Below are 27,530 nucleotides of genomic sequence, written 5' to 3'. Positions count from 1 at the left end.
GCCATTAATATCGGTAGTTGTCACATCTATTGTGTGTTGTTTTTAACAACCAGAACTTATTTGCATTTTATTTCGGAGTCTTTTCACTCTGTATTTGACAAGCATAGAGCAACTAAGGTAACTTCCCTGAGGTCAGCAAGAAATGACGTTAGGGAGTTAGCTAAGTCAATTATTTGCGAGTATAAAGGGTGTGAAAGCTAACTTAGCTTGACTGCTTCTAGGGAACAATAATTATGACTTCCCTTTCACCCCTGTGCTTCTTTAAGTTGTAAGTATTATATTTGGTCGATCGATGCTTCAGCTGAGAAAAAAAAAGTTTGAAAAGTTCAATCCTGTTGTTTCTGAGCAGAACATCGTCGTTTTCTCGATCCTTCTAAAGAATGTGTGGTTGTTATGACATGGAGGTTATTCAGCCTATCGGAGGAAAACGGTTAAGTAATCTTAACAGTCTTGAGGTCTTCCCGCGACAAAACAAAATATGATGATAAACGAGTAAACAATCCGAGTTTCAGTAACACAATTTTCTTTTGATTTTTTTTTTTTTTTTTTTTTTCATGGGCTGTGTTTGTGTGACAGGTTACGCTCAGATCACGGTTTTTGTTTTTGGCATAGTGTGTTTTATTTCGTATCCTCTAAATTACGATCTTTAAATCTGTTTCTCTCTCCGACGGTTTCCCTTGGTTTTATACATAGTTACTATCATTAAGGTACCGGTTGAAAGCTTCGACTTAGCCTAATTCAGTATCGATCAGGTATAGAAACGGGATCAGTGTTTACATGTTGATGTTTCATAATAAGTGGCAACAGTAATTGCCGAGATGAGGGTTGACGTCAAAGAGATAAATAATTACTTTTAGTCCAGCCTTTGTTTATCGGGTTCAAACAATGGAGCACCAGCCTTGGAAGAGGTTGAAGTGGAACGAGCATGTTGATGACAATTACGGAACAAATACAGAGTAACGTAACATGAGTCAACACCAGAGTCAGCCCAGGATCTACTTTTCAATCCATTGTACGGGAGTCTTATTCAATAAAAATAAATAAGTGGAAAATGATAAAAAGCAATTCTGTCGCTTAATTCAGTGACCCTTCTTATGAAAACAACGTCCTGAAGATAAGAAGATTTGAATAACGCATCCGCAATGTAACGCGTAAACGATAGTCACTAACAGCAACCTCGGTCCTTGTGGGGTCCAAATGATTCGTGAATCGAAGGACCAGCAATTGCGGGAAAAGAAATACAGCACTACAAATGAGCCCATACGATAAACTTGTTACTCGTCAGCGGCTGCAACAACTCTCTCCAAGCCTCCCCGCATTCCTCAATATTTCGTTGATCGTTTGTTGTACGTTCTTAATTCGTCTCAGTCTTCCCCTCCCTCCCTCCCTCGCTCCCTCCCTCCCTCCCTCCCTCCCTCCCTCCTTCACTCCTTCCCTCTCTTCCTTTCTTCTTTAATTTGTTCTTTTTGGAGGTTTACCCTTATGTCGTAAGCATTATTTTCACTACCTCAGTAGACTAATAATTCTAGTTTTCCTACTGTTTTAAGTACAGTTTGACCTCGAAAGAAATTGCAAATAAAGCAATTAAACAAGCAAAAATAACAAACAGACAAACAAACAAAAACTCGGCCAAGCCCACGGTCGCGTAAACTGTTGTTCTTTTACTGTTGCTGTATATAGTACAGTAGTAAAGTACTCTATACGCTTTTTTTGTTTTTAAAAAAAATTATTAATATCAACTGCGCTTATACAAGATACAAGGCAGACTACATACATATGATATACGATTCATTAAACAAGAGGTTAGGAATGAAAGAAGAAGAGGAAAATACGAAAAGAACGGTTGCTTACAGAACAAATAATGCTAATTGAAACAAGACCAGATTGAAGTTCACGAAATGGGATTGAAAATTGCCAGAAACCACAACGGACTGTAAGAAATGAAACATTAGGAATATTCTTTGCCGGTTAGTCCTATAAATTCGCAACAAAACTGGATCTCAGTCTACCTCCGGCGACTTGTGGGGACTGCTGTCTCAATGTAAGATAACAGTTTTGCCATTCTTAACAGATTAGACAGCTTGTGTTTAAATAAATCGAACAAAGTTTCCTCAAGCTAAATATCAGAAGAGGCCAAAACGGCTTAAACATTAACTTTATCGGTGTTTGTATGTCAATCACTTTTTATATTTGTTATTTACGTAGAAGAAGACCTTTGACCTCGTTGTTTCGATTGGCGTTTTGCAAGCGAAACAAATGGATCACTCACGGACGTACAGTAAAGTTTTAAATGACATTCATACCTGGTTGTGGATCAAGGCCACCTCGTGCAATGCTTTGGAGTTGTGGCAGGGTTTCGAACCCAGCGTCTGAGATAAATTATTTCACCCATCATACCTTCCGTGCTACTAAAATATCGTTTGACCTGTTTATAGGAGTCTGTCCATGTAAACCCTGTACGTTCTAAGAGGAATGGTAGCTACTGAAAATATCTCAGTCCCAGTCCACAGAGTGCAAGAATAACCGATATATAAGGGAGACTGGAACTACAAGTTATCTGGGAGAACTGACACTGTGTGTTGGCAGCATAAACAATAAAGCTGTCCAGTTTTGATCTCTCATTGAAAGGGTGATTCGGCTTCCACTGAAAGGTGGTGTTCAACTTTCTTGTTAGCTTTCCGTAGGTGCGCGTGAGTCTCGCTGCTGTTAACCATGGATGAAGGGCAGCAAACAACGAATAGAACAACAAGGCGCTGAAGTGGTAAAAGACTATCCACGAGTCCAGTTTGTGACCTGGCAACAAAAACATTAGCAACAGGTAAACAATCAGCCAGAAATAGCAAGCCGAATTGAGCAGAAACCACACGTGGAACATCTTGATCGTATGCATTCCCATTTTACAGAATCGCTGGTGTATTTCTATCGCGTCGTTAACCGTACCTCCTTCCATTTCAGTTATCTGCTCGTTGCCCTTGTGAGCTTGCGCAATGGCGCCTTTTACAACTGTCGCATAAATTAGGCAGGAGACTACTGTTAGCCACAGAATGATAGATAGCAAGGCATAGAAGATCACCCCAAAAGGATCACACTTCAGGTCACACGTCCCATCCAAGGAGCAGCAAAAATTTAGCAGGTTTGATGTCATGAGGAGGATCAAAAAACCAAGTAACTGTACGTTCATAACGACTCACTCAGCCGGTTTGACGAGTTTGTAAGCCTGTTCTAACGACAAAGCCTGCGACTTGAAACGGCTTTTCCGCACAGATATACTCATAGCTACAAAACAGAATACTTGAGCAGCAACCGAAAGAAAACGAACGAGCTCAAAAACTCGGTCTTGGTTATGATCTGGGTCGGCCGACAAGTTCACATAACCTCTGGTTTTACCACAAAACGTGTCATTGTAGTGCTTTGCGTTCTTTTTGCAGAAGAATACAATTAACGACTCTCCGATTAAAACGAAGAGTACCAGAGGCATAGAAATCAAAATTGAGACGAAAGACCAACGGTTTGAGCTCTGCCAAATGCCTACTATCGAAGCGACGCTTTTGAGAAATGATCCGGATGAAATGATTCCATACAAGAATCGTCGTGTAGCAGTTGCGTTACTGTTGTGTTGCTGGATGTGACCTCGTTGCCCCAATTCAAAGTCTATATCTTTTCCTTCAACTGCTTCCACCTGATCGCTTTCCTCATTTTCAAGACCTGTGAAGTCGAAAGAGTCCATTTTGCCTTCAGTCTCTTGAAATTCTGCCGCTGACGGTGACGTTTGGTATTGCCTCGTTGTAGTTATTCCAATTGTCCTCGGACAAAATGCTATTCTTTAATTTCACTCTCAGGGGTCGATATGTCCCAACAAGTCAGCTTATAAATTCAGAAAGATTTCTTCATCGCCACTGAAACAAGGAAACATTTTGGTGTCCACACACAAATCTGTTTGTAGTTTAAGGAGAATCGTAGTAAATCGAATGGCTGAAAAAGTGACTTAAGACTGAGGAGGAGAAGAAGGTAAGGTGAGTAAGGTGAGATCATGTGATCAACAGAACCTAATACTGTGCTTATAAAATATCTGTAACGCAGCAGCTGCCTCGTTCCCAGTCGCTCGCAAACCTCACAGCAGTAAGGAGTTCAGTTCTGAGGTATAACAGACGAAGGATTGGACACAGCCTGTAACAAAGAGTTAGCGAATTCAGAAACCAACCAACACACTATTTACTATTTTTTGCGTTTTGCTTATTAAAGGGTGTGACGGACTAACAACGACCAAAAATGTGCATGAAATTACAATGCTTTTCTTTTGATTTTCTTTCTAGGGTAGAAATGAGACGAAATGAAACGAGTCAACATGAACCTCACTGAGGTAATGCACATTAGGCGTGGTGGCCTAATGATTAGCGCCCTGGGTGGGCCGGGGACATTTGCGTTGAGCTTTTAAAGGAGCTCAGTCATGGTGTTTTGTCTTTTGTTTTTTTTGGCCACGTACAAAATCCCCGTTTAAATGGAAAGACTGAAAACCTGAAAATAATAGTTTAGTAAGATAGACAAACATCAAAGAGATAATAATAAACCATAAAGGAACAAGGATGGTCAAGGATGACGAAGATTGACACGGATTGCAAACGACGAATTTGAAAAATTCAGGCTAAACTTTTCAAAATGTGCAAACCGTGACTGAGGGCCTCTTCATATGAGCCTGGTCAACCGGGCTGGCTCGGTTTCCGAGATCTCGCCTCGCCACTCTTTCCTTCGTTAAAATTTCGATGTGTTCATTTCTTAATATCTTTCGAAGGTCTGTACGTGCTATAACTGAGTGTGTTTGTTAAACATCATCCATTTAGGATATTTTAAGGAAGGAAACCATCGTCGAACTAGTGGAAAGTTTATACGGATCACGATAATCGTCACTGTTTTAGTTTTAGTTTTAGTTTACAAGAGCTTTTGCAACACTGTATGTATTTATGGTCATGTAAATAAAGCTAGTTGTTGTTTCTTTGTTTGTTTGTTTTAGGCTTAGAATCTAGCCAATCATATCATGTGTCTCCTTTGTACCTCTTCCTCGTGCCAAGGCTCTGCTGGCTAAGAGGGACAGGTGGTTCTGGGATCGAGTTTGGTCAGAGAAGAGATCTTACCACACTGGAACAATGAAAACAAATTCGCATTAATGAGACCCTGCTGGTGTGCAATTTAGTGTAAATTATTAAAGCCACACCCACACAGGGGGAGGGGCAGATCTAACAGTACCAGCTAGGATATTTATATGGGTAACAACATTGCAACCCACCCTTCCCTTTTGCTGGGTAGATACAGGAAACAGAAACAAAACACTGATTATGGTGGCAAAACATGGGTGGCAGGGAAGACAGAGCCTATCTCCCCTGGAGTAGCGGTGTCTCTAGGAGAACTTATGTTACTAAGGGGACCAGAACAGGGGTGGCCCTCTGGGAGGACAATAGGTCAGATGGTACGATGGCACCATCCTGGAGAGATCCGGACCTATTTCCTTGAAAGTAACATAGGATGGACCAGAAGAGGGGGTGCCCCTCTGGGAGGACAATAGGTCAGATGGTACGATGACACCATCCTGGAGAGATCCGGACCTATTTCCAAGGGTGGCCATAGCACTTACTGTGGGGCAAAGTACAGCTTAGGATGCACTTTCCTGCCACGATTGTGTGAGCCCACTGCTAGCCCGAGAGGGGGAGGGGGTGAACACAATCACCCCACGGGAAAGAAAAGGAAAGTATACCTCCATACTAGTAGGAGGTCTGTGCCACCCACAGTGATATACAGGAAGCATGGTTCTCAATGAATAATACTAACTAGATTCACAAAGTTATAAATCAATAGATAATGGAATTAACTGAAATGATTGACCCTTTCAGCCCAATGGTGTAAGCAGCATTGAAATTGATGCGAGTCTTGCTGCTTTGTGGGCAGTAAAGGACAAGAAATTGTGCTAAATAAAAAAAATAAGGCCTGTTGGGAATCAATCTCTTTCGACCGACTAGTGTCATAGTAAATAGAGTAAGCCAGTGGGGAGAATTTGCATGTTGATAATAGGGCTGAAAGGGTCCAAGCAGATCTTATAGTAGACCTAAATTACAACATTAGAATTATCCATGACTAATTCAAGTTAGGAATAGCTAATAGTGTTTTTGAGGAGTTCTGATGTAGCGTTCATAACAGTCTGAGCTCCAGCGGCCCAGTACCTTGATAAGCCACAAAGGGACCCCTGCTGCGGCTGCAGTGGCAGCTGCACCAGTATGGAAACTGTGTGTGAAATAATGATCAGCAGGTAGGCCACATCCTTGCAGTACAGAACGGAGCTCCTTAGTCAGGGAGGCAGGGGAGAGCCACTTGCCATTGGTGAAGGTAAACAAAGGGCGTGTAGCAGCTGGTTTGCATTGTAGCAGGTAGTCTCTCATAGCCATCACAGAACAAATAGAGGTGGTGGGCCTTTGCGAAAGGGGTCAGTTTTGGATTGCTTAATGGAAACAGCATTGGTTGGGGGATTCAATGTTAGGGATAAAGGTAATATCCCTTAGACAAAGATGGACAGTAGGGTCAAAACTACTGCTATTACAAGTAAATTCACTTGCGCGTAGAAAACCAAAAATGGCTAGGGTGAAGGTAGCCCACAGCATTATATGGTCTACATTGTAACCTTGGGGAGGCTGGAAATAACTGTAAATTGAAACCAAAATTTGAATAGTTATGAGCTGGTGAGTTAATTTGGGAGGCATTTGGGACCATTTGATGCCAGTGAGGACCTTTTGTAGGCGATACAGTTTTGATAATTTTATGTTTTTCTAACGCCGGAACGAAGATACTACAGTGAAGTTTTATCTGAACCTCCTTGTCTTGTTTGATCACTGGGAAAGCAATAGAATCCCTATAGGAGATACCTGCTTTCCTAAGTTTCCGAACTTTGAATCAAGAGGTGATTCAAATGCAAAAAAGGAAAGAGAATTATAGACAGGTATTTTTTTATAGCGGAGCTCCAGCAGCCCAAAGGGCGGCCAAGCGGAGCCCATACTCATAGAAACCCGTGAATCACTTTTCTCGTGGTAAAAATGGCCAGCGGTATTGCTCGTGGGCGCGTACGCACCACGACGGCGACGGAGTCGCGAAAGATGGCGGCCATACTCCAGCTAATAGGCTGACAGAGACATGCAGCCTTGGTCAGATAGCGTCCTTCTTTAATATTGGACATCCATGTTATGTGCAGTTGACACCCGTCAAAACAAGGTATCTGCTAACCAGTATCACGTGAAAAGACTACACTGCTTTTTGAAGTTGACCGCTGACTAAGCACTGGTTTTTGATTGGTTCGCGGGCTCATGTCAAATTAAACAAATTGACGTCAGTTTTTCATCCTTTTGTCCTGTTATTGATCATTGATTATATCATAACATTGTCAAAGTAGATGTAGCTACTTTGACAATGTTATGACGAAATTCATTGTCAATAACAGGACAGAAGCATAAAAAAAATGACATCAATTTGTTTTTAACAACTGATAACAAATTGTCCGCTCTCGCTCGTTGACGCATCGCATAAATTATAAACTCATGTGTCTGTCCGTTTATTGACAAAGAAAATTAGTCATGAGCAAGCGAGAATTTCTGCAGTTATTGTAAAACAATTTGTTGTAATCAGAGCTAGTTTGTTCGGAAACGCTAACCCAGGATTAAACGGTTAACAATTTTTCTTGTATACAAATTTTTCTTGTATACAAATATTTTTCACTGCTTTTGTTTCGTGTGAACAGAGGGCCAAACAATATACAGAAAACCTTACCGCAAAGTTACAAAACTCAAATCAAAATTTTCGCTTAATATCCTGGGTAAATAACCCGAGGTAGGAGCTCCGCTTTTAGGCTTGCGTAAATCTGTATATATACCATTCAAATCTCGCTTAGATAACTGGTCAATCCCATCATGCATATACATTGCAGAAGCATTACTTCCTAGTTTTACTCAGTAACTCCTGTTACGCAACAGAGATACACTCCAACCATACTAATCCGTTTTCGTTTAAAAACGCGCATACGTTTTGACACGTTTTCGCCTATCATTCACACTAAAACTCTAAAACGCCCGAAAACGCTGATGAAAAAGAAGACTTTCGGAAACGGTTTCAAATAATGTGATAAATAATTCGGATTATCTTATGATGTGATTGTGCTTTACTTTTTGCGAGCTTTGTTCAATGTACAAGGCACCATACGACAAGGGATTGGGATCGTGAAAAAGTCGATCTTATTTCCAAGTGCAAGAATCATGCGAAACCGAAGAACACGGCGATCCGAACGACAAAAGAGCCTTCGAATTAAGAAAAACGCATACCTAGTATGATAACTTCAAAGCTCTGGGAACGAGAGTGTTCTCACATGCGCAATCCCAGGTCTCAATTGTGATTATCGTTTTCGATCATTTTATTGTGGACAGAGGAAAAAAGACGCTAGTGTGGCTAAAAACATTTTGCCTCGTTTTCTTCTAGATGAAAACGGAAACTTTTGAAAGTGCATTAGTGTGGCTGGGGCCTTAGAGAACCTGGCTAAAGGAGCTTTGAAGGTCTGTGGCTTCCAATTTTTTTAGGCCGAATTATGGCTATGAAGATGCACTGAGCATAAAGTTTCATAAACCATTATTACTGAGCATGAATGGTCACAAAACAGCGCACTACACTATAAACTATAAAATTCCATTATTTTGCAGAGCGAGCTTTACTTTTGGGCGTCGTCGGAACACTCTGGAACGCTACGGACCTTTTTCCGACAAGGACGACTTTCATGATTTGAGCTCAGCGCGAAGTCTATTCAGCGCGAAAATCGGGAAATATGGAAGGCCTTTTGAATGCTTCATCGTTTGACTACGAATTTCAATCAGTTCGCCTCTCAAAACTTGTCAAAGCGTGTGAATCTCTACCTCTGCTGTTTTTACGGTGTCAAATCCACTTTCTTGTTTCTAATGTCAGTTTTGCTTATTGTTTTCTTTCACGCGGAAAAAGTGACATGAAACAAAATAGTGGACGTCTGGAGGCAGGGTTAGACTAGTCATTTCGACAAAGTGTCAAGGTTAATTGCAGATTCCATGTGATTGTTTCAGGTGTTTGTTTCTCAGTTGTTTCAAGCGTGGGTGGCCCTGTCACTGAGTTTGCATTTTTCCCGGCAAGCTCACCATAAGCTATGAATAAATTCAAGGCTTGCTATAAACGGATTAGTTGCAGACGCATACATATTCTATCAAACAAGGAAATTCATTTCATTAATCCAGACAGTGCATGAAACAATTTTTGATGTTGTTTTCTCGGTGGGTGGAAGAGGTGGAGAGTTTACTTTGTCAAAGCAATGATCGAGTGGTTCAAACGTCCTCAGCTTTCATCGTGCTTAGAAAGAGGTGATCTGTTAATGTGTTTTCTCAGTTTTAAAATACATCTCGTTGTGAAGTACTTTCTAGAATGCTTAGCGTAAGATCTAGGGTGGTAGTCACAAAACGAGGGTCCAAAATTGAAAGGGAATTGTAAACACAGGTACTTCAGGCAAACAGGAAGAGAAAACGAGTAAATGGCTAAAACCTGTCGAAGTGCTCCACGCAGGATTAAACAAGAGCTCAGTTTTTTAGTTAGCAGGAAAGACACGTTATATTCTTCATGTCGAAAGGTAGCGGTAAAATTTTGTCACTAAGTTACAAACTCTTTAATTAATACAAACAAATTAAAGTTACCGATTTATAAAATTATTTCCACTTAATTTCGTCGACCCCGAACCATTTGTGTTTGAGTGGGCATCGTATGTTATCGTAAGCTTATCGTACGATTGAGTCTGTTTTTTGCATTTCTCTTATTTCATTTCGTGTTTTAGCTGTCATTTCAGAGATGGCTATCTCAACAGTTTAAGTCATCATGGAGCGGTGGGCATATCATATGTCGGTTTCGTGTTGTCTGCTAGCTAAGACACCCAGCGAATGTTTACCGAGTCATGTTTTCAAGTAGGTTTCACTTATTGTTTCCTCCTGTCACTTTGTAGCTCCCTCTGTTCAAACATAAACTACTTTTTTAAATGAATTTGTTCCTTAGCTATTTTAGCCGAGCAAATACGTTAACCTCTCAAAGCTTTCAGTTCTGATAAAAGCATTTTATCTCCCTCGCTAAAGCGGAAACCAGGAGGAAAACTAGCTTATGTTCCCCACTGTGGTTAAATGAAACACTCAAATTTTCATTAAGAATGTTATTCGCCAGACAGCGATACCCTTGTTTCCCTTTCCGTCAGAAAATTATTTATCAAAGACTAAATGAACGGCTTGATTTTGTGAGATAAATCTCTGTCACCAAGTGACGAGTTTTAATTTTGTTTTTCATTCGGTTCAATTATTCTTTGGGGGAGCTCTTTAGTGGAAACCTGCTTGAATAAATAAAGTTATGTGCTTTTGCGCTGGTTGCTGTTTTCTCACCTGACCAAGAGCAAACGAAATAAAGTAAAACAAAAAGAGTGCAATGGCTTTCATTTGCAATTAAAATTTTCATTTTTATTTATTTATTTTTTAATTTCGCCTTTTGTAGATCGTGAACGTGGGAGAAGAAATTAAACGTTTCAACTTACAAGCAGTAAAACTCCACGAAACTCATCGTTGTGACAATTAGCCGGCAACGATGTGCTTTAGACAAGCTGAATTCCCCATTGATTTACTATTTCCGATTTTTTTTTTTTTTCACTCGTGTTCCTGTTTTTGTTGTTTTGTTAGCGATTGCACGTGAAACACAAGTGTTCAAAGGTCGAGGATGAAACCTCCTTGCCATAGTACACTCGCACGCTCACGAAAGAAGATAAAAGTCCTAATTGCAGCAAATTCTATTTACTTTTTGTTCACCTCGCAGTAAATTAAAATCTCGAAATTCGGAGAAGCTGAACGCCAACGACCTAACTTTCTTAACTTGTTATGTTGTTTATTGATTCAGCATGTAGAATATCTTTGAAAGTATCTTGTCCAGATCAGATCTACCTACAACTGAGATAATCTATTTATTTCACGCATGACAGTTGAATATGTAAACTGATTCGGCAAAACTCGTGTCTTTACGTTAATTGAATATTACACCTACACGCTTCCACGAAAAAGTCAGGCAAGGATAAAGTTTGCGTGCCATATGGCAGAAGGTGGGTGTAAATAGATGGCTCCAATTATCCTGACATGAATACAGTTGATGATAAATATGTTTTTAAAATTTTCTCAAGATTGCGCCATAACAGGAAAACGTTTAGAAAAGCTTTATGTTACGTTTTTCGTTATCTACAAAACTTCTTTGACCAACTAGTTTTTATTGCATGTTTGCATGTTGCCGTTACTTTCTAACTACAACATATACAAACGAGACTTATTGACACTTGCTTTCCCTTCATCTGCTATATGTAAATTTCGCGTCTCTCCACACGCGTTCTAACGCTGACGCGAACATTTTTGCTCGTAAATCAAGCTTCAACCTGAATATGTATGCATGCTCAATCGTCATTGAAAATTCAGTGGAATCGTAAGCTCGTTAATTAAACGTTTGTGCAATCAAAGCATTCTACAATTGTAGAAAGTTCTCATATCAAAACCCTAGAAGTCGAGCTACAAGTTACGTATTGTTTGTCTTCAAGTCCAGTTATAACTGACTACGCATTAGAATCTCTACTGGTTACGAAGTCAACGGCGGCGTCGCAGTCTGAACTTAAAGTTGTCGTCTAACTTCTCCCTTTTTCGGTAACAATATCTCTAATGAGATGTGCCAGAGGTAGGATGTTCATAGCCATAGACTAGCCTGGCCAGCTCATGGGATTCTTATGCCTCAAGCTCGACTGTTAGTCCTTTACTTGCAAGACTTAGCAGTAAATTAAACGAGAGTAGCAACAGTTGGTTGCTGAAAAGACGAACTTCCAGACCGTGTCCTCGTGCGACCTCGCCTACGTCGACCTGTGTTGCGATGAGAATTTCCTTCACTAACGTCTGAGAACAGCGATGACACAACACGACGAGGCAAAGAAGCGAGGCGTTGGAATAGCACGGAAAGTTTGCTACAACCTTTGCTTGCGCATTTACTGTAAACCTCTCGGAAATCCGTGCAAAGTCCGGCATAAAGAAACGGATTAATGGCCGAGCTTGCGTAGTAGAGCAAAACAAAAAAGTAGTGTACTTCCCTGGGAACGACGACCGGGGCGCGTGATATTGTGAGGATGGCCTCGATAACGTAAGGAAACCAGCATATGAGATACACGGCCGCTATCTTTCCTAAAGTTTTTGCTCCCTTAAAAAGGGGACTGCGAATTCTTTCACGCTCCTCCAGCACTTGCTGTTTAGCTATCTTGATCGCATGAATTCTGGCGATGCGGAAGATCAACCCATAAAGGACGAGAACTAGAACAGCCGGGCAGAGCCAGTTGACACTAAGGATGAAGAGAGCGTATTCTGGTTCCAAGGAAAACAAGCAGAGTTTGTATGTGACTTTAGTGGGAAAGCTTCGCCAGCCCATCAATGGCAGTAACGCGCTGATCACTGAATATACCCACAGCGCTGCTATTGCCGTCAGGACTCGAACTGGCTCCACGAGCTTCATGGAAAACGGGAAGGCGATAGTGAGATAGCGGTAGACGCTGACCCCGAGCAAGTTGAACGAAGAGGAGGACAACGCGACAAAGTGAATGGTGTACATGAGTTCGCAAACGACGATGCCGTGGGTGAATCCCGATCGAATTTTAGACTCCAGTTCCAGAGGCGTAGTTATTCCGGTCAGCAAGAGATCTGAGAACGCCAGGCTGACCAGGAAGCAGTTGAGCTTTGTTCTCAGTCGACGGTGCGTGAAGAAGGCGAAGAGGACGGAAAGGTTTCCGAGCGCGCCTACAACGCAGATCAAAACACCGAACATGGGAAATAGCTCCGCAAAGATAGATGTAGTGGTACTGCTCGACGTCGCATTTAAACTGCCGTTTGCCTTGTCTATGTGCGATGTGTTTTGATTAGCTGTAGACATTTTATCCATAACTGCCAGCTAGAGCTAAGCAAAAGTTACCCTCGTGAAGTGCCGTGACTTTTCTCGCTTTTGGCTTCCCTCAGACCAACTAAATTGACTGAAAATAAGAGCCTCTTAATATTTCATAGCCTTACCACGTACCAACAGCAACAACGATGATTTTGTAATGAAGGTGGGGTTTTAAAATCGCGGTTTTTAAGCGCAAACGCTCACCAACCGCGATGTTTATTTAGCCGTCCACCTGGCGTCGACTATCAGAACAATTGAGAATCGGATAGCTTCCCTCAGGTCCGTATTATCGCCAGTAATATCTTTCCCCTGGAAAGCACAACTGCCTTTTTACAACTGACAGGCACTTAAAGCAAAAACCAATGAGATTTTAAGGCACTATTTTCTCTTGACATCAGCCAATCTGCGGGCTTGATTCGATTTTCTCCAACGTCATCTCTTTGGGTTATTTCCCTCGCGTTTCCGTGTTGAATATCTGGCGAACGGCTCAATAAAAGATTAATTCTTCTATTTAAACGCTTGAAGCACAAAACCCTTCATAAACAGATTCGAGTTTCCGAACGCTTTGAAATGGGCAAAAAGCGTTGAAAAAGCTCTCCAGGAAGCAAGAGGTCTTGCTGTAATCCAACAGGTATAAGCGTAGCTTTCAGAAAGCTTACGTGAATAGATTCACTGGCTTGGGGAGTGTAGACAGATTGAATTATGCATGCATGAGAAATTTATGACGGTAGTGTAATCAAATCAGTTCAATTTAAAATTGAATTTCATCTCGTTGAAGGCTTATCTGTGTTTTGCTAAATATCTGGGCAATATTGCCACTTGAACTAATCTTTACAATTTCTCTTGAATGTTATTTCTTCTTTTCCTTTATCTTTCTTTGAAAGACCCTTTCCTTCAACATGAAGAGTTTTTATTATTACGTTTCTGTAATTGTTTGAATATAATTGCATTATATCCCTTAAAAAAAAAAAAAAAAAAAATACACAGCTTCAGTCGCCGGTAAATAAATGTCAACTCTCGGTTCTTGCCGAAGGTCTCTCTGTTGTGGTTAATGAAAGATCAGTTCAATTGGCATTATTCAGAAAAATTCTTAATACACGGGGAGAAAGATGTATCAACCAAAAAGTAAACGGAATGACATTTCCTGAGTTCTCCACCGCTAGCACAAGGGGAGGGCAATTGAACAATTTGAAAAATAAAATATTTAGCAATCTCAGTGCGCCAAGCGGCAAAACAGGATTAGAATAAACAAAATCATGTGGATTTCATAACTATGATCAGCAGAGATTTTCCAGCTGCTGTACGTGTTTATCTCCGTGATCTGTAATTTATTCACTGACATAGCTGACGGCAATTGATATTAATTGAACACGTCCATTCCCCAACAGACACGTTTCTGATCATTTCACGTCCCCAGAAAAGAAAAAATTGTTTTGGGGGTGGCACGAACTCTAGGTCCAATTTCTGGTAGCCGAGACGACGACTCTGACTTTGACAAACCCCGAGGTCCAATTACAACGCTACACCCTCGCTTTTGCTGATCAAAATGCACCCCGCGGATTCAGATTGAGTTGAGCTCCACTCTATTGCACTTTTCTAATTTTAGCTAAAAGTTTTATCACAGCATTGCCCAGTGTGTCCTATCTTAGTAACAGATCTTTATTGCTTTTCTATCTTTCATTAAAGTGAAGTCGAAGGAAACAGTATCGTTAGCTCTTCCGCCTACCGTAACCGGGGGCTAACAAGGATATCCAATTTACTTTCATGTTCGTAATTCGGTGTTGACTTGGTCTACACCGAGTTTCATCCTGTCCCATGTTAATCCGAGGTCTTGTTCTTAAAGTCTTGAAGCAAACCTTTAAGGCATGGCTTGCGGTTTTAATTATAAATCCATGACTCCACACCGCTTGGCGCTGCGTTTGGGAGCTCAAGAGCCGGCGTTTTCATTTACACGTGACAATGAACCTTCGGTCACCATAATGAAAATCAATGAATATTTCTGTTACATTTGGCTAAGATGTTATCGCGATCTTGCTGGCCTGGTCCTCATATGGCTTCTTTCCTAAAGAAACTAATCTATAAACACATCATACGGGGACCGCAATATTAAATACGAGATTTATATAAGATCTCTCTTTATTTTGTCTGAATGCAGTAATACTAGTGGACGATCTTAAAAACAGACTGCAGTAAAGGTGTTCTTATATACCTACAGCCATTCATTTATGCGTTGATTCGGTTGCAAGTTAAACTGGTTCGAAAATAAAAACTTCCAGAATTTATTCTCAGGCTAAAAATATCAGAATCCTTTTCAGGGATTGCGAAGTTTTCGGATTGGGTTGTCTTCAGAGGAAAACAAAATCACGAGGCTGAGACAAAAACTCGTTGTGATTTAGATGTCTTATTCCATGACAGAATCCTCAAGAAAGATAGTAATTAGGAAATTTGCTAGAAGGCACTACACGTTTTTTATCTCTAGGATACGAGAAATCATAAGGTCCTGCGGAAACCATGCAATTAAAAAAAGCCTTAGCCCCGTCAAACTGAAAAAAGAAAGTAAACACAATGGGCTAACAAATTGTGACATCTTACTTGACAACATGTATGTATTTTTCGATTAGTTACAGTTTCACAAAGATGAAATCTGCGGATAGAAAAAGATTGATTGTTAACTTTTAGCGGCTGCTTTCATCTAACCCTCTCTCCATCTTTAATATTGTCGGCCCTTTCTTGCACCCCGGTGAGATTCCTCAAATGAATTTTGTCTGATGGCTTTCAAAGTTCTTTTTGTACGTCTGAAATCACAGTTCAATAACAATCTTTAAGCTAGCCCTTTAGCTTCATTTGCATATTTATCTTGCTCGCTATTTGTCAGGAGAACTACTTTTGCCTCTGAACAACAACTTGATGGCTTACAATTCAGTGTTTTCCCCGCAAATAGAACAGCAAAATCGGTCACCCTAGATATAAGCTGATGTAACTCTCAAGTTCTGTCATGTTTCTTGATAACATGGCGTAATTGCCTCACTGAGGGATTGAGAAGTTCGATGAACAAGAAACGAAATGAAGTAAGGCGCTTGCCTGGACAATGACCTGGTGCGCTCCCAGGTTACCAGCTTACTAAAGTAAACCCGAAACTTTAGAAAGCCAAAAAAGGGTAACTGAAAACTAACTGCCTAATGTATAATTAAAGCCGAGAAAAAAGGGATGCGAGAAGTTATGCGGGCGTACAACGCGGCAGTGTCACGCACATGAGATTATGTATGGTTTGACTGCTGAAGTCGATATCTTTGTTTTCCTTTTTTCTGTTAATAGGTTTTACTTATCTTTGCTTCTTCATTTCTTATCCATGCCATGACTAGTTTTGTTTTAGAAAGGAAACTGATTTTTCTTAGGTAATCTCTGAAATTTGGCGTCATAGCGAAAGTAACTTCTTAAAAAGGCTTTTCGCAAGGACAAACATATTATGGACTGACAACATAAGGTGCCGTATGAACATATCAGAAAGCCAGAAACGGTACAACTGCTATCATTAGCAAGAATTATCCGCAAATCACAATTTTCCTTGCAAAGGAGAACTGATCATCTACGCTCGTGCCATAATTTCACTGTACAAAAAATTACTCAGGATAAAATCCAAGTCGTTCAACTGGCTACTTCGAAAATCGTTACAGCAAAAAGAAGATCTACTGTGAAAGTACTTTATAAAACCTCTTGGGTCTTGCAAATACTCACTCTTTTAATAAACCACAACCCGTTAGAAGTAAACAAACTTGAAATAGCGATATTTTTGGTCTGATTAGTGAAAAGCGGTAAATAAATGGGCTTCTTAAGTTATGAAGGCAGAAGATGGCTTCTCATGAAGCCAAAAACGAAGTTTACGAGCAGTCTTTTTTTTGTTGTTGTTGTTGTTTTATACGCGTCAACCGCCGTTGGTAAAACATTACACCTGGGCATACAAGTAACGGCCAAGTTTTTGGGCTGGCACCGAGTTTCTAGCAAACCTTGCTTTGTACATGAAATCTGTATGTTTTAAGTTCTTTTCCTACTTAATCAGTCAAAAACTGTCATTTGAGTGTCCCTATAAACCACGAAAAAGGCTGGGGTTTTTTTCTCACTAAACCTGATGTAAAATAAAATTGTGATTAATTTGTATTCGCTCTTTAGCACCAGGAAGCACATACTTACTCAATCTATTCAAGTTACTTCCATTCGTTAGTAAGTTCAAATTAAAAGTCACTAAAAGCATGTACATCTGTGCTTCCGACAGTTCCGAATCCGGCATAAAGTGTAATCCTATACAAGGCTTTGTTGAACATAAACGAAACAATGTTCCTTTTGGATTACAAAAGAGGAACAAGTTCTATTTAGAACGGGACTCAAAGACACTTTCCCAAATTGGTGGAAATGCATGGAACAAAGACTCGCTGCAAATAATCAAACCGTCGTTATCTGCATGATAAATTTCATTGAACTTGTGAAATTACACTTGATTGCTCAGAACAAAAAAGGTTACCACGAGCAACTTTCAATTTCCGTTAGCTAAGTTCGGTAGAGAGCCGAAACGACTGAGATGAGATGGGAAATAGGTTCGTGAGTTACGAGGAGTCTTGCTAAAACAACAACAGAAATATACCTGTTTTCAGTCTTTTATTCGTTGCAGGCTGCAAGGATTATAACTTACAATTATACAGTATCAACCAGTAAGAGAAAAGAGTCGAAGCGCGGACTTAAAGACTTTAAAGCCGACTCAAGTCAGTAAATGGTATTCAAGAAATAATCAACAAATTATCCCGACGCTATGAGGACTATAATCTTAATAATGAACCAAATTATCCTGGCGTACATAAAACTAATTATAAGAGAGAAACTTGCACATAAACTTCATCAAATAGGTGAACCAGCGACGACCTGCTTGTTTCCAAGGCGCCGGTTTTCAGAATCGAGAGCATTTTGCGTTCCCCCAACAGATATATGAATTTGACTGATATCCGAGCTCCCAGACGGAAGATTCTATTTAATAACAAACATTAAATTTACATGCACAAACATGTTATTTACATACATGTATGCAGTTAGAAAGGAATTGAACGGCCTCACAAAGGGACTGCGTTTCTTTGTCTTATCTTCAGTTGTGGTTTGTTACGAGACACTATGTCGCTCGCATGGCGTCAAGTACCTGTATGTTTATAAATCTGATTCCGATTGCGTTGTATCAAGGTTAAAATGCATTAATAATGAATACCAAGGGATTTTTTTCAAAGGAATAACAAACGAATCCTTGTTTGCAAGTGTTTTGCCCTTACGTAATATAATATTAAAAACATAAATACTAGCAAAAAAAAAAACCGTTTCGCATCTCTTCTAACTCAGAAATCAGTATTGCCTCTTTGTTTGATGTCTGTAATCTATGTTTCCATTTTTGTTAATTCAGCTTTATGGAAAACGTCTTTTAACTGTTAAATAGCCAACTGACAGTCTGTCACGTAATAAGCACCTTTAAAAAAGGTATAGAAAGAGTAAAAATAGCAGTTTACACGGAGAAGTTCAAGCTAAAAAACAAGGATGTTACATGTAAGAACGGCTAAATTAATTTTTGGAAAGGAAAAGGAAAACTTCAGCCCAACCTCCGTTTTTTGTTACTTCGCAGTAGAGATCAATCCTTCATACAAATGAAATTGCTGTGCTTTGATTAGATTCATTCGAGTCAGTTCCCTTCAACTAAACTAAACTGTGATTGTCTATTTTGCTGTTTTGCTCTTAATGGCAACTTACAACTGTTATAAATAAAGCTGGACTGATTCACCGCGATTTTTATGTAATATTGGTCATACAGAAATGCTTGCGATTAATCAAATTGCAGTTCTCAGAGCAAGAAAATCATACCTTGATGGAGGAAACATTTCATTTAGACCAAAAATTTTAACTTTTTCAAGAGTATAGAACTTTATTTAGTGAAATGGTCCCTTCACAAACTCGTTACGGTGGTCAATTTACCTTGAACTAAAACACTAATTGCTTTACTACTCGCCGACGAAGACAAACAGTTTTTTTTTTTTTTTTTATAATATAAAGCTATAAACACCGTGCGCTTAAATTCACACACGAGTGAACTAATTCCTGCTGCAGTGGAAGTCCTGCTTCAAAATGTGTCATCCCACCATGCATTCTTCTTTTCCTTTTTCCTATAAACTTTACTAGAAGCTAGCCCGGAACAAACTAGAAAAATCTTAGTCAAGTATCATTCCACCTCAGCGGAACGTGCTCCGCCAACTGTCTTTCCGAGATCTACAACGAAAGAACTCTAGTCGGCTTTTGTTTGACAAAGTCCTGTTCAGGCCTTGGGCCGTAGCCAGAAACAAACACTATGACTGAGGCAATGTCCATTGTTAAATTCTCCTCCGAGGTATTTAGCAGTGTTTTACTTTTCCTCTTCAAAACAGAAACGACAGAACTGACGAAAAAAAATTACCTAGGCAAGTGCTTCGGTTTGCCTCATGCTGGCTACATGTACAGCCCTGCTGTTTGGTGCAAAGGCAAAGCACTCCGAAATAAAAGGGTAACAAGATTTTATTCAACTGCTGTTGTTGGTGTTTACGTTTTGCGTTTGAGAATTCGTCGCTTGTTTGTGATGTAGGTTTCAACTACACTGAGTGAACAAAAGAGGCTACGGGACTGAATTTCGCAACGCAGGAAATACAACCAGCTGGTTACTACACCAGTTTCACTGATATCTAAAAGCGCAGTTTGGGTAATTGAAACCTCTAAAATGCTGACATTTTTACAATAAAACAGTTCCGAAAATAGACAATCACAGGAGGAGGAAACACCGCAATGATATGGATATATAATTATAATCCATCAAATATTTTCGCTCGCGCGTGATTGGTCTAAACGCTCACGTAACTAAACACGGCTCCAGCTATAACTGGGGAAAATTCGAGTGATATTCCCCAATTTTCAAAACTGCGCGTGTTGCAAAATGAACACCGTAGCTGCCATTTGGAGCAAAATGCGAAAAACATTCGGATATTTGTCCTTGGACATTATCTGTTGCTCAAAGCTGATAGTTTTCCTCAAGCTAAGCTCTTTAAAGTGTTCGCTTCTCGCCACAGATCTTGACAATGTCTGCGGACAAATATCCGAGCGTATTTTCGAACCAGATGGAGGCTATTGTTTATATATGTCAAAATTGATTGAGCAATGGTCAATTAATTTTATTCCTTAGTGGGTTTTATTTTTACCTCAAGCTCTTATCAGTAACAATTATCTGTCTAATATAACGACCACTGAACCGCTAAGGATATTTATTTTTAGCAAAATGCATTTGGATACTACGCCTACTCGCACATTTACTTGGGTTTTGGAGGAAATGTAGAATGGCTTAGACTGGAGACACAGCAAGTGATTTTTGTAAATGATTGGTGCAAAGACGCCAAGGTCATTCAATTGATCTTTTGCTATTTGCCCACGCGTCTACTTTTAAAGCCTTAAAAATTATTCGAGTCACGACTTGCTAATATTATTGGCTACAATGATATAGAGTTGAACCTGCTCTGACGACCGAGATTTCCTTCCCAACTTTATACCAATCAGTTTTCCTTTCATCGGCACTGAAAACTTAACAAAGGATACTCCTCTACAACGTTAATTCAGTTCTGCCTAAGAGTGACTGAATGTAACTTAAGCTGAGGTGCAACTGAATTTGAATAAAAGCTACTTTATATTCGACGGATCTCTATTAGTCTGGTTATCAGTATAGCATAGCGGAAGGTCCACGACCGTGCACAATCCTTTGTTTTGGGTTCATACACTATGCATAAGTTACGTAATCAAAACATTTCTATTGGTTAGTTCCTCGGTCAGCGGTAAACAACTGTTGTGTTTTGTGAACGGTCAAGGCCGAAAAAGAGAACAAAAACATACAACAAAGAACTTTGTCGAGTTTCATAACCATTCCCCTCTATTAACTATGAGTATAGTGGTTACTGGGAACGTGAACGCATTCAGTTAAAAAACTGAAGCCGAAGCGCATCCGCTACCAGATATGACTTCTCGAGCACTTCCTTTACATTCCATATAGGTTTCGCAAATACAAACCGCAAGTCAACACCATCAGTATCGATTAACGCACTGGGTATCATACCGTCCTTGCCAATGTGATTTCTGCATCAAAAGTAAAAGAAACAGCAGGAATCCTCGGTTTAATCAGTTTTCGCTGAGTACTAATTATGTTTTTATGTTCACCCACAACTACATCTGATTCCGAGCTAATTCAGTTTTACACGTTAATTCAAACTTGAAGACGCTCACGAGAATAAGCAAGAAAAAGCTCGAAAAATCTTACAAGCGTTCAGGATGCAAGGATACTGCAGACCTTTGTATAAACAGCTTTCTTTGTTTATCGCCGGGATGTTGCGGACTTGTGTAAACAGGTCAGTTCAGATCTTGCGGACTTCTAGCAATTTTTTGTCAGTCTGCGTACTGTGGACCCATGTGTGCACAGCTTCGTTTTTGTGTGTAATCAGTTTTGGCATTGCTGACTTATGTACAAATAGCCAGTTTTTTTTTGTTTTTTTTTTCATTATGGAGTATTGCGACCTATGTATAAAAGCACCTTTCCTAGTGTGCTGTGCTGTAGACTTATGTATGCACAGCTTCTGTTCTTTGTTTTGTTTTATCAGTTTTGGTATTGCTGATCTATGTATAAACAATTTTTTTTTCAGTATGGGGTATTGCGACCTATGTGCAAAAGCACCTTTCGTTGTCTCAGTAAGGGTGTTGTGGAATTGTACATAAACATATTCTTTGTCTTTAATATTATTGGGGGAGCGGTTGGACTGTAGTCAGAGCTCAGATACTGGGTGTTGCGAGCGAACCTAAGTATCAAGTTTCTCTTTTCTGTCGTAATAGTCATTGCGGATCTTAGTGTAGGAGTTTTCATTTTAGTCATGCGCGGACAAAATAAAAACAAAAATAGAACAAAGTTAGAACAACTTTCAGTTCACAGTGCTCACGCTTTTCTTGGGGGTGGAAAGAGAGGGCAGGTTGAATGAGAGGAACGAGCGGGGGGGGGGGGGGGGGGGTGACCGCGCCGCAAAATTGACAAACTATAACGGTCATAGCAACACGCAATTTTCGTGGCGCTTTCAAAACCTTTTGAAGTCAGTAAGAACATGTACTCTTAGTCTGTAGTAAAGCTTTCTAGAAGGTGTCCGGGAAGAAATGGTCCCCTACAGACCCCTAGTGAGGCACAGGGTCACACATGTTCCACTGGCTAGATACCTCAACTTGAGTTTATTATCATAATACTGTTTTAGTATATTTTTGCCTTGTATTAATTTTCTGACAGTATGTAGTATGATGTAACAACGGCTTTTACCGGTAGTTCATTACTAACGGTTTTTGTTGCCGTTTTTTCCCTCACTTTCTTTACTAGAACACCAGACACTTAGCGTCCATTGGAGCAAACACTAAGAAGCCTTTCAAACTTGTTACAGCAGCCAGTTTACCTTTATCAACTCATACTTACTAAAGAATAAATAAATAAATAAAAATGAAATACATAAACAGATTTTAAAAAAATTGTTTCTTTAGAAACAGCATGTAAATACATGTATAACTTCAAAGATGAGACCGTCATGTATGGGTCACAAATGTGCATTTCACTGCACTTTTATTTACTGCACAAAGCAAAACTCTAATACAGACGCTGAGGTTTTCCCATTGTGCTCTTGATATAGAGCGCTCGCACGTTCTGCCAGTTCTTCTTCAAAAGGGAGACCAGGAAATTGACGGCAAGATAGACATTTGCCACAAGTTCATCCTCGCTCATTTCAACATGGCCAATGGCCACAGCAAGACAGAGAACCTGAAATTCAACAATGAGAGCACGAACCTGTTATATCAAATATCATGGCCATCACAAATGGTTGCTGCAGCATTTTGTCAGCCTGCATACTGGGTCTTTTTCCACAAATGTACCCAAGAAGGCAGAAAACAAAACCGAAAGTTTGTGCAAGACGAGGTACGAACCACATGTACCTGAAATATATGGGTCGGAATGTTGCATGGAAGTGTTGCTTTTACAAAACACTTTCAAACACCCTTCCATTAAGAGTTGTAAATGGACACTGCTCCATTAAGACATGTATTTAGTTACTTTCATGTACACATTTTTGTTAAAAAATCCTTGTTCCCTTTCGTATGGTTTTAACTGTACATCAAATTTGTAAGACAATCATATTGGACTGTCCCGACTCTCTTAGTGATACAAAATGGATATACAACTTGGAATGTTCTCTCTACTGTACACATGAATTTCCTCTTTAGCCCACATTGCCCAACTGTACTATAATTCCACCTGCACTGTATTTAATGACTTGAAAACAATGCACACTGCACTTAGTATTTGTCGACCACACGGTCTGCCCATAGATTTAAGACCCTGGGTGCAGGTCCGACCAGAAGGATGCTTCCTGATCTGGTCTTCCAGAATATAAGGCCTTACCAGTGCTCAAATGACAACCTTTCTATTGACCTAACTCTGAATTTCTCCAAAGAACTGATATAAGAGTCCCTGCTAATATCTGTGATGTCCCATTTTTCTACATTACCATAAGAAGTAAGTAAAAAAGTGATGATATGCATTTCATTTTTCTGAGTGGCACATGAAGAGACACATGAACAAGTCAGTTTTATAAAGTTCATTTTTGTATGTCTCTCAAAGCAATGAAGAACTAACTCATTTCACAGATGATTGGTTCTTGAATTTTGACTTCTGTATATATATACATTGTAAATAAAAGAAACGGGAAAGACGGAGAGAGAGCAACATGTCTCCCCAGGGCAAAACAAACTAATCCTTCCAGTTGCAACTTGCTAATGAAACATTTTTTTTTTCTAATTTAGTTGCAATGAGCACTGTGCCTTATTTCTGGTGAGCATCCTACCTTCTTCATTTGAAACTTGATTGTGGAGCGCACTTCCTCGATTTTCTGCACCATGTTGTCATTGTGTGTCAATGCGGTGGGAAACTTGCCAGCCTTGTTTAGACCAGGACCCAGGATACGGGGAATCTGCCGGATAAGACTCTCAGAGGCCAGGAAAGCATCATACTTCTTGGCTGAAAGGTAACATGTACATATATTCACCCATCATATCAGTGACAATTGAACAAATTGTTTGCAATAGACTTGTAGAACTTGGTGAAAAAGGAAATGAATGTTGAATGTAAGTTGTTGTTGTTGTTTTTTTTCTCTTCAGGCATATGGCTGAACTTGCCTTTAATAATTCTGGCATAAACATGTAGGAACACAGGCAAGAACATTGAGTGCAGTGGCATGTCAGCACCTAAAAGACCTTTTCACAGGTCCTATCTGTGGGCCATATTATGGACCACTTTATGCTTTTCCGATATTTTTCATGCAAAATTTAATAAATACAGTGTACGCTAAGTTTCATAAGATTCTGTTGCAAATGCAAAGAAATATGAGAACCCAAGCTTGCCAATTTCTACAAAGAAATGTATGCCAGGGGGCAAGCGCTTGCCCTCTGACATACATTTCTTTTTAAATATTGGCAAGTTTGGCCTTTTATATTTCCATGCATTTGCAACAGATTCTTTTGAAACTTCACATATTTACTAAATTTGATATGTTACATGATCTACAAAAGTATGAAGGTGGTTTTATTGTATTTCTACAATGAAAAATATGAAAAATTGCTGATATTGCATGGCAGCATCAAAGTGCTCTATTGGTTACCAGGGGGAAAAAAATAAACAGAAATTAATGGGGTTTCTACATTTTTCTATAAATTGGAGCTTGGTTTTGCAAACAAATGAATGTGGCTTTCCCAATAACACTGTACATGTAATGAAAATCATTTATCACTATCTGAAATATTTTGGAACTAGTGTCTTCCGCAGAACATGAATATTTAAACTAACCTGCAATTCAACCAAAAAATATCACACAATACAACATAAGCACAAATGCAAATAAAACCACCACTGAAGACATCTGACAAAAACACAGAACGGTGTACAAGTAACCCTTTGAAGAATAACTTGATAAGACTCACCAAGCTTTTTCACAAGTTTCTTGTTCTTGTTCAGCTTTTTCAGAGCTTCAGCATCCATGCAAGGGATGTCATTTGCCTTAGCCTCATCACAGTGTGAGGCATCACCAAGAATACAGACCTTGAGCTTGGGACGAGGAATGTTCTTCAGCTTCACAGTACCACTGAAACGCTTATCCTTCTGAGGATCGTAATTTTTCAAGCTGATTTGGAGCTCAATGGTCTCCACAAACTTTCTTTTCTTGTCCTTGGCTCCTTGCAGGACAGCACTACAGCATTCAAAAAGGGTATCACGGTGGAGCTTACTGATGAGGCAATAGAGAATACATAAGAAAAGATAATTGGATTATTCTCAATATGTATTCTCAAAGATAATCAGGGTGACTCATGTGCCAAATGTACACAACTCACAACTAAGATGAATCCTGGAACTAGAAGGGAGATACTGTAATGATTCAATTTAGTGCCCTCCTTCCAAATATAAGCGCCCCCTTTCGAATAAGTGCCCCCTTCAAATGTGTTTTTATTAATAAGCACCCCTATTCCAATAAGTGCCCCTATTCTAATATTAAAATGTTACTGCACCATCAGAGCATGTATCAATGGAGGTTCATCTTCCTTAACTGCTCCCATACGCAATGCGGCATTACAAATACAGTGTTGTTCATCTGAGTTTCTCAACTGTTATGTCCGTGTGAGTGCATAATTCCTTTAATTGAATGATCTCTTCTTCAAGTTTTGTTTTGAATATTTGGTTGTTCCTCAAAAAAGAAATAAGGGCCCTGTCCCGAATAAGTGCCTGTCTCAAATAAGCGTCCTCCCTTGAGGTGACAAAAGTAAATAAGCGCTCCGGGCGCGAAATCAAATCATTACGGTAGCTACCTTTACATTTATTCGATTTCAGTTTGGCAATTTGACATTAGATTTTCTACACACAAGTGCACCTCATTCTCACTTGAAATCACAGAAATTACGGAGGATTTAAGAACATCAACATATAAACAAATACTGAAATAAAGCGATCTAACACTCCTAGTTTAAATGGTAATGGTATTTAAGGATTTGTTTGACCGAAGGAAAATGGAAAAGCGAAGGCTACATGTATTCCAACTTCATATCAAATGAAAACGTTTTCTAGATGAAGAAAGAACAGAAATAGACTGGACACAACCCGTCGTATCGCTGCAGGATTAAGACCCTGGCCATCTTGGTAGTATACAACTAGGTTCAATATTTTTTACTATTACGAGAGAAGATGGATTTGTAATAACTGACTCGTACGTGTTCGCTGATCCCGCTGTCGAAAATTGTTTTCATTTGAGTTTTGAGCGAGAGGTGTGACTAAATTTTTCATATTTTGTAATCACCACCACCGAATCACTTCATTTTATTACGTCTTATCGGTGGATGGCAAAAAAGCAGTAAGAAAACGCGAGATTGCACGATCACAAACCTCATTTTGCTTCACTTCGCGAGCAGAGGGAGAGAGAGAGAGAGAATTGTAGGGGGAAAGCTGCTGTAAGGTCGCGGGCGCCTGTACATTTCCCACTGTTCCATACGATCCCTCACAAGCGCGTAGACCTGGTGACAACTGGTGGCAAACGGTAGGAATTTTCCTCTCTCCTCTCTTGTCACTCTCTTGTATCGCCGCTGTGAAAAACGCCTGTTCTGCAGGCTATGCGTACCACGTTTGCAAAATTAGTTGTTATGGGCTTTATTATATTTTTGAGGAGGGCGTTATGACCCTTCATCTTTCACGCTGTGAAGCCGTGCGCTTTGCCGCAGCTTCGAAAGAGTTCGGAGTACATACTTGACCGTGACGGTGTTTGGATTTCTGATCTTAATTAGCATAGATTTTTACGATTTTATTTCTCCATTTTCTCTTTAGGTGTAGTTCCGATTGCGAAGATATATCAAACACTCAAGACTCAAGACAGTGTTTGACCACCGTTACTTAACACTTTGAAGGGGACAGGCATTCAACAAAATCGGTGAAATGGCTTCAAGCCGGGGGCTTTCGGTAGGGACCTGAGCCGGTGGTGATTAGTAGGTGGCTACGAAAGCCACTCATAGCCTTGGCGTAAATAAGTTACGGGAGAATTAATAATTTTTCCTGGGCCATATGGGGTGTACATGCTAGAAGTGAAGCATCGCGGACGTCGCCCAAGGAGAGGAGGGTGGGTGAAAATTTGTTACCATTCCAATGGCGGTACTTCCCGAAACGGTTTCCCCGAAGCAGCTTATAGCTCAATACAAGAACGAACACGACATTGCCAGTGTACTCGGATCGATTCCTGCATTTCATCGCAAGTATTTAGACGCAAGTCGCGCAACAGGGTAAAAACGCAAAACCGCAAGGCAGGTTGTAAGGAGGTCGCTACATGTACCTGTCGAGTTCGCTACATGTTCGCTACCCAAAACTTCCAGTTCGC

The 27,530-nt window shown here is 39.9% G+C and overlaps 2 protein-coding genes and 2 pseudogenes across 2 annotated transcripts; all 4 read right to left on the bottom strand.

Moving 5' to 3' along the window:
* Positions 1-1,641: 1,641 nt before the first annotated feature.
* Positions 1,642-4,052, bottom strand: LOC110043566 (uncharacterized; annotated as a pseudogene).
* A 2,071-nt stretch (positions 4,053-6,123) lies between these two features.
* Positions 6,124-7,034, bottom strand: LOC149118529 (uncharacterized; annotated as a pseudogene).
* Positions 7,035-10,371: 3,337 nt separating this feature from the next.
* Positions 10,372-13,696, bottom strand: LOC110043767 (histamine H2 receptor-like). Its single transcript, XM_020749271.2, has one exon. The coding sequence runs from the start codon at positions 13,015-13,017 to the stop codon at positions 11,875-11,877; it is 1,143 nt and encodes a 380-aa protein (XP_020604930.1). The 5' UTR covers positions 13,018-13,696; the 3' UTR covers positions 10,372-11,874.
* Positions 13,697-22,661: 8,965 nt separating this feature from the next.
* On the bottom strand, positions 22,662-26,612 carry LOC110043610 (large ribosomal subunit protein uL1-like). Its single transcript, XM_020749089.2, has 4 exons — positions 26,552-26,612; positions 25,102-25,403; positions 23,970-24,142; positions 22,662-22,888 (listed from the first exon to the last, which is right to left on the bottom strand). Exons 1-4 carry the CDS (start codon positions 26,554-26,556, stop codon positions 22,718-22,720), a joined length of 651 nt encoding a protein of 216 aa, XP_020604748.1. The 5' UTR covers positions 26,557-26,612; the 3' UTR covers positions 22,662-22,717.
* Positions 26,613-27,530: the final 918 nt, after the last annotated feature.

This window comes from Orbicella faveolata, unplaced genomic scaffold (genome assembly GCF_042242905.1).
Source record: "Orbicella faveolata isolate gen_17 unplaced genomic scaffold, um_ofav_v1 contig_1, whole genome shotgun sequence".
In the NCBI taxonomy this organism is placed as follows: Eukaryota; Metazoa; Cnidaria; class Anthozoa; order Scleractinia; family Merulinidae; genus Orbicella; species Orbicella faveolata.
Note: the sequence above shows the minus strand (reverse complement) of the source record. Positions and strands in the feature narration are given on the sequence as shown.

What these genes read in the sequence shown, in the direction of transcription:
- LOC110043767 (XM_020749271.2), bottom strand. Translation starts at nt 13,017, where the DNA reads ATGGATAAAATGTCTACAGCTAATCAAAACACATCGCACATAGACAAG.
- LOC110043610 (XM_020749089.2), bottom strand. An exon ending in GAAACTTGTGAAAAAGCTTG is followed by an intron (nt 24,143 to 25,101) that starts GTGAGTCTTATC and finishes GTTACCTTTCAG; the next exon opens with CCAAGAAGTATGATGCTTTC. An exon ending in TCAAGTTTCAAATGAAGAAG is followed by an intron (nt 22,889 to 23,969) that starts GTAGGATGCTCA and finishes GTTGAATTTCAG; the next exon opens with GTTCTCTGTCTTGCTGTGGC.